The sequence below is a fragment of the Onychomys torridus genome, chromosome 17 (assembly GCF_903995425.1).
Source record: "Onychomys torridus chromosome 17, mOncTor1.1, whole genome shotgun sequence".
Lineage (NCBI taxonomy): Eukaryota > Metazoa > Chordata > Mammalia > Rodentia > Cricetidae > Onychomys > Onychomys torridus.
This window is the reverse complement of record NC_050459.1, coordinates 1367411-1382742: the sequence shown is the minus strand read 5'-3', so window position 1 is coordinate 1382742 and position 15332 is coordinate 1367411. Positions and strand designations below refer to the sequence as shown.

The following is a 15332-nucleotide window of genomic DNA, read 5'->3' as shown; positions in this document are numbered from 1 at the left end:
TCCAGGTAACTTGGCTTCTGTGAGTTCAGTGGCCATGCCCAGAAGACAACACTTCAGGGGCTCCTCCCATCATCCAGCTGGTGTTCACTCTGAACAACTTAATTGTTGATCTTTCTGGTCATCATCACCATCCTGTGAAATAGATAGTGTTAGTATTGTCCCCCATCTACAGATGGGAAAACTGAGACTCATATGGCTGTGTCCTTAACCTGTGGAACCAGATGTGATCTGCACGTAGACATGTCAGAACCGAATTGAATTAAATTACAGGGCATCTGGTATCTGCTTGATTCATAAGGAATTTCCTCTTTCAGATCTGGCACCGGATGTGTTGTGTTGAGGACTAGTGAGATGGTTCAGCAAGCAAAATTGCTTGCCATGAAGCCTGATGACCAGAGGTTGATCCCTGGGACCCACATGGTAGGAAGAGAGAAGCACCTCCAAACAGTTATCTCTAACCTCCACTTGCTCACAGTGGCATGCACTCAAACACACCCAAGCACACATGTGTGCAGGCTCACACACACACACAATATGTGTGTCTGTATGTTACATTGAAGCCAATCATGATGGCACATACCTATAACTCTGGGTATTTCAGAGGTTGAGGTAGAGGAGCTAAAGATTCAGCCTCCAGCTACAGCTTGAATTCAAGGCTAAAATGGGCAACTGAGTGAGACCTTGCCTCAAAATACAAGTTATAAAAAGGATGGGGGTAGTGCTTACTAGCCTAGTATGCACAAGGTCTTGGGTTCAAGCCCTAATATTGCAGAAAGAAAGAGGGGATAGGAGGAAGGAAGGAAAGAAGGAAGGAAGGAAGGAAGGAAGGAAGGAAGGAAGGAAGGAAGGAAGGAAGGAAGGAAGGAAGGAAGGAAGGAAGGAAGGACTTCTGTATGGTTCTGGAGAGTGGCTCATCAATTAAAAGTGTGTACTGTTCTTACAAAGGACCACCCTGGTGTTCCATGCTCCAGCACTGCATAAACTAGCATGGTAGCACATGCCTGTGACCATAGCACTTGGGTGGTGAAGGCAGGAGAATCAGAAGTTCAGGGGCATCCTTGGCTACATAGGGAGTCTTAGGCCAGCCTGAGATACACGAGACCTGCTTGGAAAAAAAAACCATAAAACAGAAAGGAATAGGGGGTGGGGATTTAGCTCAGTGGTAGAGCGCTTGCCTAGCAAGTGCAAGGCCCTGGTTCTGTCCTCAGCTCAAAACAAAACAAAACAAGAAACAGAAAGGAATGAAGAAGGAAGGTAGAAAGGAAAAAGGAAGAAAAAGAAGAAAGAGAGGAGAGAGAGAAGCGAGATGGCCACCAAGGCTGACAACCTGAGTTCCATCAGAAACCCACATTATAGAAAGAGAGGACTCTTGCAAATTGTCCTATGGCCTCCAGCTGGAAACAGGGTTTGTGTAAGAACCACACACACACACACACACACACAATCACATGATGACACACAATCACACACACATATACAATGACACACACACAATGACACACACACAATGACACACACAATCATATACACAATGACTCACACATACACAATGACACACACAGTGACACATACACTGACACACATACAATGACACACACATACATAATGACACACAGTGACACACACACAATCACACACATAGTGACACACACTGACACACACACAGTGACACATACACTGACACACACATACACAATGACACACATACACAATGACACACACATACAATGACACACACACAATGACACACACATACACAATGACACAAACACAATGACTCAATCAATGTAAACATTTTTTTTTTTTTTGAGACAGGGTTTCTCTGTGTAGCTTTGCGCCTTTCCTGGAACTCACTTGTAGCCCAGGCTAGCCTCACAGAGATCCACCTGCCTCTGCCTCCCGAGTGCTGGGATTAAAGGCGTGCGCCACCACTGCCCGGCATCAATGTAAACATTTTTTAAGAGAAGGAAAAAGAAAAAGAGAAGGGGGAGAGAGGGAAGGGGTGGGAGGTGGAGAAATGTGAGTGGTGTGAGAAGACACACTCTTGGCCCACCTCGCTGGTGTTTCACATCAGCCTTTATTGATGCCCCCTGAACTGGGAAAGGCATCAACGGCCACCTAGGATCCTTGCACATGAATCTCAGGGTGTGACCACACAGCTCCTGGGGATAGACCCTGTCAGCAAAGTGACGGATAGAGGAAGGTCACATGACGGAGAGTTCTTACCTAGAACGGCCCAGGGTGGCGTTCCTCATGCTGGTACCGATGGGGTTCCTCACCTTAGACTTGCCGTGATTTAACTTCCTCCTTTCAGTGTGAGAACCTGTTGGAAAACAGAGAGAGAAACAGCTAAGTGTTCCAACAGGGGCTGGAGAGATGGTTCAGAGTTAAGAGCACTTGCTGCTCTTACAGAGGACTGGGGTTGAACTCCCAGCACCCACATGATGGCTCACAACCATCTACAATGTCAGTCACCAGACCCACATTTTGTGCACATACATAAAAGCAAACACACATATACAAAATTAAAATAAATGGATTTTATTTTATTTATTTATTTTTGTTTTGTTTTGTTTTTTTCAAGACAGGCTTTCTCAGTGCAGCTCTGGTTGTCCTGGAACTCACTCTGTAGCCCAGGCTGGCCTCAATCTCACAGTGATCCACCTGTCTGCCTCTGGAGTGCTGGGATTAAAGGCGTGGCACCACCACGGCCCCACTTGAATTAAGCCAATCTTAAAATGGCAAATGTTTTGTTTTTTTTCTAGTTTGTGGTTCCTACATTTTATATAGTCTAATAAATTCATGCCTCTATCCATTCAAGTAGAAATGAAGTGGAACTCTCCAGGGATAATGGGATAAATGGAAGGAGATGGTGTTAGAAAAAGAGCACAGGCAGCCGGGCGGTGCTGGTGCATGTCTTTAATCCCAGCACTTGGGAGACAGAGGCAGTCGGATCTCTGAGTTCGAGGCCAGCCTGGTCTACAGAGTGAGTTCCAGGACAGCCAGGGATACACAGGGAAACACTGTCCCAAAAAACAGAAAAGAAAAGGAAAGTAGCACAGAGGAGTGGTAGACAGGGGCTCAATATACAATATATATGATGAGAAAAAAACCTATATAACCCTGTCTCCCCCAGTTCCTGCTGCTTCTTACCCAAGCAGAGGCAGCCACCCTCCCGTGTCTTTCCAAATAAATCTTTTGTGTGAGGTTTGTTGAGCCGTATGACTTTGAGGTGTTTCTTGGCTCCCAACTGTCAGGATACCTTTCTCCTCTGAGTTGTAACATTTTACAGTGTTCATGTATGTGCATGCATTTTTTTTCCTAATGTAGGTGCACATGCACATGTGTGCCCATGCATGTGGAGGCTCTCAGTTGTCAGAAATTATGCTCCATTGCTCTTTGACCCGATTCATTGAGGTAGGGTCTCTCAATCAAACCCAGAGCTGCCAGTCGTTAGGTGGGTCCCATGTCTCCATGCTCTGAGGCTGGAATTAAAGGAAGACCACCACACCTACTCAACATTTACATGGATTCCTGGGGATCCAAACTCCAGTCCTCACATGTGTATGATTAGCACTTTAACAGGTGAATAATCTCCCTAGACCCTGAAAACAAACCTAATTCATTAATTAAAACAAGGATGTACCAGAGAGAGGCTCAGTTGGGTAAAATGCTTGTCATACAAGCATGAGGACCTGAGTTCCATCCCGAGCACCCATGTAGGAATCCAGGTGTGGTAGGTACATATTTGTAATCCCAGCACTGATGAGGCAAAAATCTCTGGAGCTCGCTGGCCAACCAGCCTAGCCTAAGAAGCAAGCCCCAGATCCAGTAAGAGACCTGGTCTCAAAAGACAAGGTAGAGCCAGGCATGGTGGCACACACCTTTAACTCCAGCACTTGGGAGACAGAAACACAGAGGTGGGCAGCTCTCTGTGGGTTCAAAGCCAACCTGTTCTACATAGTGGGTGCCAGGACAGCCCAGGGCTACATAAAGAGACTCTGTCTCAAAAACCAAAACAAAATGAGATATAGAGGCCTGAGGAGATTGGTCAGTAGGTAAGAGTGCTTACTCTACAACCTTGACGACCTGAGTTTGAACCTCAAGCACTGTGCAAAAATGAGGCATGTTTCACGGCACCAGCAAGTTTTCAGAGGAGGGAAGCAACCAACAGCCCCCTTAAGGCTAGTCAACCTATGAACCACAACAACAACCTGCATGGCATGGTCACCCAAAGGATGCAGTAGCGGCATACACACCTTGATGGTAACCAACAGCTCTCTGACCGGACTTTAGAACTTCTCAAAAAAAGGAAAATCATGCCTGGTACTGGAAACTTAGGCAAACTGCCCAGTGAAGTCACGGATCTTGGAAGAGAATCACAACCCCTACTTTACTAAACCAGCATAAACCTTAACTACATTCTAAGTATCTGTCCTTATACCCACAGAGAAGTGCAGTTCTCCCTCTCATCAAGGAAACTTCTTGATGCAACAGATGGAGACCACTACAGAAAACCACAACCAATCAAAACGCAGAGTCGTGGGGCCCAGTCCCAGTGGATACATCTACAACATGACTCCTGCACCAAAGACTGAGTAAACATTGTGGAGGAGCGAGCAGGAAGATTTTTTTAAGAGTCAGGGGGCCAGGCAGTTTGCAACAATAGATATACTAATGTAGATGGAGGCAGGTGGAGTCCAAGAGGCCTCAACCTTAGACTACTCCCATTCTGAGAGTGGGAGGAATAGTCTTCCCCATGGAAGAGCACTCAAATTGGTTATCGAATACAAAATGGTCAGTCCTGAAACATACACGTAAGTGATATCATACAGACTGATCAGGTTATATTCATGTGTTTAGGAATTTATGTATTACATAACAAATAATGAAAAAAGAGGCCATGAATTTGAAAGAGGGCAAGGGGAGCCTGCAGGAGGGCTAGGAGGGAGGAAAGTGAAGGGGAAATTATGCAATTATTATGATCTCAAAAAATAAGGAAAAACATTTCTTTTTTGTTTTTCAAGACAGGGTTTCTTTATGTAGCCTCTGTAGACCAGGTGGCCTCGAATTCACAGAGATCCACCTGTCTCTGCCTCGTCAGTGCTGGAATTAAAGGCATGTGCAACTATCTGAACAAGAAAAAAAAACAGTTTTTTTTTTATTAATGAGGCATGGCTGTACATGCCTATAATTTTAGTTTTGGGAAATGGAGATAGGCCCAGCCTAAGAGCCCACAGGCCAGTGCCAGTCATCCTAGTCAAAATGGCAAGCTTCCAGTTTAGTGAGAGAACCTTTTTCAAGGCAGTAAAGACAGGAGAGCAATAAAAGGTTTGACCACCACATGCACAACTGCATAGTCATGCATGCAGCACACACACAGAGAGAAAATAAAATGGAATGGCTAGAGATGTTTCTTAGTGGTAGAACACTTGTGTAGCATATCCAAGAGCCTGGATTCAATGCACAGTACTGAAGGGAAGAAAGGGGAAAGCTCTTGGGGAGGACACCTGGGGCTGATGCAATTGATTAGCTCTTCATTCCATCTCTGACTCACTAGCAACTGACTCTTTGAAGAGGGTTAGCTAGCAGCATGTTAGCATGCTGAGCTGCTTTCCTCGCTGAGCTGTGGGCTGGGGTCTTACCTACCTGAGATGGTCTTCTGGGGATTGTCAACTGGCTTGTTCCTAACATTCAAGATCTCCATCGCCCTCTTCACATCCTTGTCCTCTGGGTTCATACACACCTTGCCTTTCTGGCGGAAGTGGAATCTACAGAGCAGGGAAAGGTGGATGCCAGGTCAGGGCATGGAGGATCTAAGGTGTTCATGACTCTCACCCAGCAACACAAAAGGTCCTGCTCACATCACAGCACGTAGGTTGCAGCTTCCACTCACTTCCTGCACGCGATACTGTCTAGCACGCTGGAGAATATTCCATTTGATCCTGGGTTGGTAACCCAGGCAGCAGTCTTCAAAGGCACCTACAGAGGCAAGTGAGATGGCTCAGTGGGTAAAAGTACTTGCCACCTAAGTTCAATCCCCAGAACCCACATAGGAGAGAATCACAAATTATCATCCCCTGACCTCCATAAACATGTAACACATGTGTGCGTGCATGTGTGCCTGTGTGCGTGCGTGTATGACTGGGTCATAGGCCCTAAATGAGAACCTAATACTATTATTCTAATAAGTAGACATAGTAATAAACTGTCTTTTACATTCTTATCCATATACTCATAAGTTATACCCTCATCAGTGAACTTTTGTTGTTGGTTGTTTTTGCTCTTTGGGGGGACCCCACCACCCATTTCCCAAATAAATCATACACAGAGGTTTATTCTTAATTATAAATGCCCAGCCTTAGCTTGGCTTGTTTCTAGCCAGCTTTTCTTAACTTTAAATTATCCTGTCTACCTTTTACCTCTGGGCTCTTCCCTTTTCTGACTTCTATAACCTTACTTTCACTCTTACTCCGTGGCTGGCTGTGTAGCTGGATGGCTGGCCCCTGATGTCCTCTTCCTTCTTTTCTCCTGCTCTTTCTTTTGCTCCTCCCAGGTTTCTTCCACTTATTCTCTCTGCCTGCCAGTCCCACCTGTCCTTTCTCCCTTGCTATTGACCTTTCAGTGCTACATTAGACCATCAGGTATTTTAGAAAGGGCAAGTAACACAGCTTCACAGGGTTAAACAAATGCAACATAAAAGGATGCAACAAATCTTTGCATCAATAAATAAATGTTCCAGAGCATAAACGAATGTAACACATCTTAAAATAATATTCTACAACATCTTCCCTTTTTTAATTATTTATTTATTTATTTTTGTTTTTCGAGACAGGGTTTCCTCTGTGTAGTTTGTGTAGTTTTGGTGCCTGTCCTGGAACTCGCTTTGTAGACCAGGCTGGCCTCAAACTCACAGAGATCTACCTGGCTCTGCCTCCCGAGTGCTGGGATTAAAGGCATGCACCACCACCACCCAGCTAAATGATCCTTCTTTTTTTTTTTTTTTTAAGCTGAGGATCAAACCCAGGGCCTTGTGCTTGCTAGCCACTGAGCTAAATCCCCAACCTCAGCTTCTTTTTATATTAGATGGCAATTATCCCAAAGACTTACAACAGATCAACATTCAGGGTAAGAGACCATGGAATTTCCAGCTATAAAAGAGACAGCTATATCCTACTCCCTTCTCACAAGGTTCAGGGATTATCTCAGAAGAAGGGGCAGAAAAATTGTAAGATTCAGAGGAAGACATCTTCAAAGAAAGAATATATTGCTGGACATGATGAGGCCATTGCACACATCAATCATAGGCACTGTGATGAGTGCACAGACCCACACAAGATCAAGACAGCCAGAATCTCTGCATGGGTGGGTGGAGGGGGCTCATCAAGTCTTACCCCTATCTGACAAGCTATTGGAAATTGGTGGTTGCAGGAGAGACTTGGTTTTCTTCAGGGACATGGTCCCAGAAAGATTACCCCTGCTCTAATATATGATCCTTCAGCCATACACATACAGGCAGCATTAAATGGACTAAGTGGGTTTAAAAACAGAGCACATAAAGTCAGGTGGGGAAAGTGGTAGGGGGATAAGGGTGATATAGAAGGAAAGTGAATAGGGAATGGATTTGATCAAAACATATTTGCATATATGAAATACTCAAAAATAAAAAAAATCACAAAAAGGTACCTGCAACTAGATGACCCAGCCACATCCATGATTCCAGGGGCACATTACTGGCTGGGACAACCAAAGACGTGAGCATGCACACACAGGCGCACGTGCGTGCATGCGCACGCACACATGCGCGCGCACATTTCACACACACACACACACCCCACCTCTAGATACAGAGGTCAACAGCCTACCTGGGAGATAAGGAAGCTTCCTGGCTTGCTCTCAGCTCTTGCTGTAAGGGCGCTGGCAGGAGTTGTAGAGTGCAGGTAGGCAAAGAAACATCCCGGGGCCTTTCTGTTTCTGCTCTGAGGTAGAGGATAGGTGCACATTCGGGGCACCCAGCCCAGCCCTACTTTCCTAAACATGGCTACGCAGACATGGAGGCACATGCACAGCTGTAAGCCCGGCAGTCCGGACGCTGGTGCTTGAAACTAGTCTGAGCTACTGAGACCCTGTCTCACAGCACCACCTAAATTGTGACTAGGACTGTAACTCAGTTGGTAAAGTGTTTGCCTAGCTTGCATGAGGCCCTGGGTTGGATCCCCAGAACTGCCTAAACCAGGTGTGGTAGTACATGCCTGGATCAGAATTTCAAAGTCAGCTAGGTAGCAAGTTGGAGACCAGCTTGAGATATATATGAGACACTATCTTTTTTGTTGTTGTTGTTTGTTTTTTGAGACAGGATTTCTCTGTGTAATTTTGGAACCTGTCCTGGACCTCACTCTGTAGCCCAGGCTGGCCTTGAACTCACAGAGATCCACCTGTCTGCCTCCCGAGTGCTGGGATTAAAGGTGCATGCCACCACTGCCCGGTGAGATCCCATCTTAATTTTAAAAATTAGCTAAGCGTGGTTCCATACACCTTTAATCCCCAAATTCAGTAGGCAAGAGGCAAGCAGATTGCTGAGTTCAGGCTATCCTGCTCTACAGAGTGAGATCCAAGACAGCCATGGCTACATAGGGAAACCTCGTCTCAAAAAAAAAAAAAAAAAAAAAAATTGAAGGCCAGATGTGGAGGCACATGCCTTTAATCCCAGCACTCAGGAGGTAGAGGCAGAAGGATTTCTAAGAGTCTGAGGAAAGCCTGGTCTACACAGTGAGGTATAGATAGTGGGACCTTTTCTTAAAAAAGGAAATAAAGAGAGAGAGAGAGAGAGAGAGAGAGAGAGAGAGAGAGAGAGAGAGAGATCTGGAGCCAGAGAGGCAAAGGCACTTGCTACCAAGTCTAATAATCTGAGTTTGATCCTGAGGATCCACATAGTGAAGGAGAGAACCAACTCCTGTGAGTTGTCTCCACATAAAGTAAATAAATAAATGGATATATGTAACTAGGATAAATAAACAAACAGACACATTACTCAACTTTTCTGAAGATCTCAGCTATGGTCTGGCCTGTCCCCACATGATACCAGCTTAAATTCCTTTTCCTCTGTCAATCTTAGTAACTGCTAAACTGACCTGGCCGTTCTTTATTGGTTCCCCTGCTAGCCTAGCAAAAGCTTAAAAGAGTTCTCCTAGGTACCAAATATCTGGACTATACGGACGTGAACTGGACCTAGTGTCTCAGGGTAGTTTCAACCTGGTAGAGGAGGCAAAGAAGTTTTCTACACAAAAAGAGTATTGCAGGAGCTCGGAGGAGTGCCCAAGGAGAAGGAGATGATTCTAGAAAGTTCTGGGAAGTAGAGAAGTAAATGAATAAACAAAAAAAGGGTTGATAATACAGTAGAGTCCTCAATCTAGCCAGCCTTCAAGGTTATCTGTGAGCCTTATCTGCCAAATCTTGCCTCTGGAATCAAATCTGAGTTCAAGTAGAAACCAGCACAGTGGTTCTGGGAGAGAGCTCATCCTCCTTACCATTCCTCTACTTTGGATCTTGAGGGCAATGGGCAGTGGTGTTAGATAAGAACCAAGGCTCTGGGGATCCTTGGCAGGTGTTTTCAAACACTGGGGGCCACTTTTCTCCCAGGATCAAAGGGCAGAGGCTGGGCCTGGCTCTGATAGCAGACTCTAGAAAGAAAGCCAAGCCTCCCTCATGAACATAAAGTAGACTCTGCTGGAATCTTGAATCTGTAGGACATAGTTGAGGAGCAGGCAGGGCAGGGGGTATGATCCTGGGTCCTCAACCTGGCCTGGGACCTTGTTTTGACACCTGCTGAGACCCCATGTTTCCTCAAAGATGAAGCACGGAGTGGCAAGACTCTGTAGAGATGCTCTGTGCTGAAACTTGGCTTTGAGTGACTGAATCCTCAAGTACTTGCTTTCCAGTAGGGCGAGGAAGATTCCAGAAATGGTTCCCTTAAATTTTTCATTCCTACTTGGCAGATGAGGAAACTGAGTCCCACAAAGGACAACGTTAGGCCATTAGCTAGACTTACACAGGGAGGAAAGGCAGGGAATCCACTTTGGAAGATACCCAGGGCTCAGAGCTCAACCTCACATCCCTAGCTAGGCAGAGGAAAGGCATCAAAATGCACTGTATGTGCATTTTCCCCCAATCGGAAGCCACCTTCTGCTTCCCAGCCCCCAAGCCTCTTGAGTCTTGCAAAGGAAGCACACCAGCGTGGAGGTGAAGTGTCCTGGAATAGGTAGCTGGGGACCCTTCGTTTCTATCCATCAGCCCCAGTAGTACCAGGAATTCTTGCTTTGCCCAACCTCTCAAGAGCCACTGAAGAACTCAAAGGATACAGAATCAGTGGAGAGTTCAACAAGTCAGGAATGGGGGGGGGGGGGGGGGGGGGGCACGACAGGTGAGAAGAGAAAGTGACATCTGGAAAGCTGGAGCAAGGAAAGAGGGGTTAAGGGCAGTACCTTGGACATGGACAACAGGCACCCAGGTCCAAACAAAGCAGGCGACCAGGCAAGCAAAGAGCCACAGTTTCATGGTGCAGGGCTAGATCTCCTCTCCGGGTACCTGAAGGTTTAATGGGGCCACCTATGGAAGTGGGAGGGAAGGATAAAGACACCAGTGTCTCAAGCCAGGCCCTGGAACTCTCTGAAAGAGAGGCAGGTGACAAAGGACCCACTCTAGCCAGAGCAGAACTCACCAGTGCCAGTGTGGTCCCGAGAGCCGGTGCTCGCTTGTAGGGTGTACCGCCTGTGGCAATCAATAGATTGGCTTCACCCTTTATAGTCAGAGCCCCACCCTGCAGTGACTTGCCCTCTCTCTTCTCTCCCTCCCTCCTTTGCTCCTCCCCACCCCCTACTCTATGAGACTTCTGCTGGGCTTCTCCTCCCCACAGGTAGACCAAGCTCTCCTTTGCATCTCTCCAGGTTACCTGCCTCATGAGCCTTGAGGCTGTGTCCACTTTACCCAGGCCTCTCAACCAGCATCTCCTCCCACTCACTACCTTATTATATGGGGTCCAACACTGTCCCCAGCCCTCTCCCTTAACAGCTTTTATCCCCAGCCTCTCATGGATACTCTTTTAATTAACTGGCTTTTAAATTGTTTTATTACTTTTAACTTTTTTATTTATTTATTTATTTATTTATTTATTTTTTACTGTTTTGTACATGGTTGGAGGCACACACATGCACCATGGCATACCCATGGGGTCAGAGGACACAATCTGTTATCCCCTTTCCATCATGTGGGTCCTGGGAATGGAACTCAGGTCATCCAGCTTGGCGGCAGGTGCTTTTACCCAGTGAACCAAGGAACCATCCTGCCTTTTTCTTGCTCTGTTCTAGCCTTAGACACGCTCACTCCAACATGAATGCATGCAGCGAAGCAAAGCTGAGGCCTGTGGGAGAGAACTCAGTATTACTCCCTCTAAAGCCTGGTCACCTGATGGTGCGTTTTTCCAGCTCATCCATTTACTGAAATTTCATAATTTCATTTTCAATGGCTGAATAAAATTATAGCTGATGGTTCACTTTTTAAAATGTATTTATCTGGGGCCTGGGGTTAGGAGAACCACAGTGAGGGAGGATGTGGAGATTGTGGGATAACTTGGAGACTCAGTGCGACCCAGGAATCAAACTAAAGTCATCAGGCTTAGCCGCAGGCACCTCCAGTCATCTTACTGTCAGGAAAAGTCCATTTCCGATGGGGCGGTAAGCGACACGTGAATTTCCCCCAATGTTACATTGGGGATCGTCCCAACAAAACTGTTTTAACAACCACAGCAATGAAAGAAAGAAATGCTCTGGTCTGGAATGTGAAGCCAGGATCCAAGTAACGGCATCTCCTGCCTGCCAGAAGCAAAACAAGATTCATCTAGAAAGCATCTCTCCTTCCCTTTGGTTGACTTGACCCACTGGGGTATAGGGGCAGGTGGGGGGAGGGGAGGGGAGGCCTGCCACAGGACCTCACAACTTACTGCATTTAACTTTTTATCTCCCTCATTCGAGGCTGGCTACCCCAGTCCTTTCTCTGGCTATTTCTCACACTCCGAACCTCCTATTTTTCCGGCTCTACTTAGTCCTGCTCAGTCGGGGGTTCCCTTCCCCCGCCCCCGCCCAAGCGTAGGTAAGTGAGTCTTAAGGTCTGGCTGGATAAATGGAGCTCAGAGCTCCCGACATCCAGGGCAGAAAGCTGCAGTCTAGATTTGGAGAATGGCACCAGGGGACGAGTTTTGAGGAATGGTACTTGAGGCTGAGTCGTGCTGGTGGAGATATGAGTGGGCTTGGTAGATAAAATTTACAGCCGGTGTATATCAACAGATGAAGCACTGAATAGAAGAGCTTGTGGCCTAAGGTGGGGCCTTCTGGGTGAGGCTTACATTGGGGTGCAAATTCAGCCTCGGCATCCGTTGGGGGAGGAGCCCAGCAGTCTTTTTGTAGAGGGGATGCAAGCCCCATCCTTAGCCCCCAGACCCCCTGAGCTTCTCAGGTTCCTCAGCGCCTCAGGATGAGGGTAGGTGAGGCTGGGTTGAGACGCTGCTCCGCGTGGCTGCCGGCTTGGAGACGCAGCGTGGCCAACTAGCCAGCCGGTTATGGTCCATTGCTTCCCAATACCTGCTGAGGCCAAGTCTCAGGGGGACTTCCTTGGAAGGGGTACCCACTTTCCCAACTTAAGGATCAGGGCTTGTCCCATCAGCAGCCTTCATGGGGGAAGGGGAGAGGGAGTCTAAGCGAGTAGCTTTGTACAGTCCCATGTGCCTGCTCAAGATGCAGGCGCAGGTGTGTGGGCAGGAGGCAGCGTGTTCAAGGGTTACAAGGCCATGAATCAAAGACAGAGTTCTAGGCTGGGGACGAAGAGCTGGTAGAGCGCTGGCCTAGGATGCATGAAAATTGAGGTTCTAATGCTACCACCACATAAGACGGGAGGTGCACATCTGTAATCCCAGCTCTTGGAGACAGGTGCAGAGAAATCAGAAGTTCAAGGCCAGCCTGGGATATATGAGTCTCCCCCGACCCCCACCGCCACCCCTCACACACACTGCATGAGTCTGGTACCTGGGTGGCTGAGACATCCCAATTCAAGGTGTGCCTGGACTGCAGAGTTCAGAGAGTTTAAGAGCAGCTTAGTGAGGATCTGTCTAGTAACCAGAGGGCTGTGGTGGAGTGTCTGTCTAATATATGACCCTGTACCAATGGGGGGACTGAGAAATGCTGCGAACCCTGGCACTGGAGAGGCCAAGGTAGGAAGATAGTAAGTTTGAGACCAACCTTTGCTGTAGAGTGAGATTCTCCTCTCAACAGAACAACAAAAACACTGTTCATGAAATGAGTGGTCCTGCCGGGCTGTGGTGGTGGTGGCTCACACCTTTAATCCCAGCACTGGGGAGGCAGAGCAAAGTGGATCTCTGTGAGTTCGAGACCAGCCTGGACTACAGAGTGAGATCCAGGACAGGCACCAAAACTATACAGAGAAACTCTGTCTCAAAAACAAACAAACAAACAAACAAACAAAAAAAAAAAAAAACCAAGTGCTGGGAATGAAGGCAAGCACCATGCTTAGTTTATAAGATGCTGGGGCTAGAACCCAGGACTTTGTGCATAGCAAGCCCCATTTTTTTTTTGTATGCATGCAGAGTACTAGGTATTGTTATGGTGTTTTCTTTTCTTTTTCTTTCTTTCTTTTTTTTTTTTTTAAAGATTTATTTATTATGTACACAGTGTTCTGTCTGCACATATCCCTGCAAGTCAGAAGAGGGCACCAGATCTCATTACAGATGGTTGGGAGCCACCATGTGGTTGCTGGGAATTGAACTCAGGACCTTTGGAAGAACAAACAGTGCTCTTAACCGCTGAGCCACCTCTCCAGCCCCTGTTATGGTGTTTTCAAACTTTAAAATATTTTATTACATCATTATACTGTGTATATGTGTGGGCATGTGTAAGACAGAGGACAACCCATGGGAGTTGGTTCTCTCACACCATCATGTGAGTCTTAAGGATTGAACTCAGGTCATCAGTCTTGGCAGCAAATACTTTACCCACCTCACCACCCCTTTTTACTTCGTTTTAAAGCTTATTTTATGTGTGGGTGTTTTGCCTGCAAATAACTGCTGTCCCGGATGTGCTCATTAGCTTTATCAACCTGACACGATCTAGAATCCCCTGGGAAGAGAGCCTCAGCGAGCGGTTGCCTGGATCAGGTTGGCCTGCAGGAAGGTCTGGCTGGCTGGGATCATCCTCACTGACTTAACTGATGTGGGAAGATCTGGCCTGAAAGTGGACATCAACCTTGCGTGGTTTGGGGCCCTGGACTGTCGGAGAATCAAGAGTGAAATGATCACTGCCCTTGACTGTGCATACAACTGTCTGCCTCAGTTTCCTGCCACCTTGACCTCTCTCAAGGGATCTAGCATGGCAGACAGGGCTCTGGCAGGCCCTGCCCTTCCCCACGCCCTCTGCCTTGCTAAAAACCATCAGATTACATTCTGAAAGCTAGCCTCCAAGATCTATTCCCTTCTTTGGACATTTCCTCCCTCCCCCAATTCCCCAACCCTCTCACTCCCCCACCCCCCATCCCAGGCTGACCACCAAGGTCCAGCTACCAAAATATTGAAGTTCAGCAATCTAAAGCCCCCTTTTGGCTCACCTAATTAACATGTCCAATCAAAATAAACGCCTCATCCTAACATGGGGTTTCCCTTTTTCCCTATGGGCCACATCTATCTCCTCTCTATCCAGGGGCAGTCTCTGTCCCTCCAGGACAAATATCCCTCCTCCCTCTCACTTGTTCCCTTCCCATTCTCCCTCATCCTCTATCTCCTGTCTTTGTCTCTTATTTCCTGCCCTTTGTCCCTCTGGAGCAAATAAATCTCCTTTGTGTTAAGAACTTGGTCTTGTGGTGCCTTGGCTGATCCTTTCACTCTCCACAGTAATGAAGTGTTATTTGGAATTGTGAGCTAAAATAAACAACCTCCTTTGTGGTAGTTAAATGAGAATAGCCCATAGGCTCATGTATTTAAATACTTGGTCCCCAATTAGTGGAACTTTTCAGGAAGGATTAGGAGGTATGGCCTTGTTGAAGGAAGTGTCACTGGGGGGGGTGGGCTTTAAGATTTCAAAGACTCATGGCATTCCCAGTTAGCTCTCTCTGCCTCATGCTTATGGGTGGATATACAAGCTCTCAGATACTACTCCAGCACCATGCCTGCCTGCCTGCTGACATGCTCCCTGCCATGATGGTCATAACTCTAGCTCTCTGGAGCTGTGAGCCTCAATGAAATTTCTTTTCTAAGTTGCCTTCATCTGGTGTATTGT

At 46.9% G+C, this 15332-nt stretch overlaps 1 protein-coding gene across 1 annotated transcript; it reads right to left on the bottom strand.

Moving 5' to 3' along the window:
• Positions 1 to 10554, bottom strand: Ccl25 (C-C motif chemokine ligand 25). Its single transcript, XM_036209363.1, has 5 exons — positions 10482 to 10554; positions 5865 to 5982; positions 5650 to 5771; positions 2227 to 2323; positions 1 to 132 (listed from the first exon to the last, which is right to left on the bottom strand). Exons 1-5 carry the CDS (start codon positions 10552 to 10554, stop codon positions 99 to 101), a joined length of 444 nt encoding a protein of 147 aa, XP_036065256.1. The 3' UTR covers positions 1 to 98.
• Positions 10555 to 15332: the final 4778 nt, after the last annotated feature.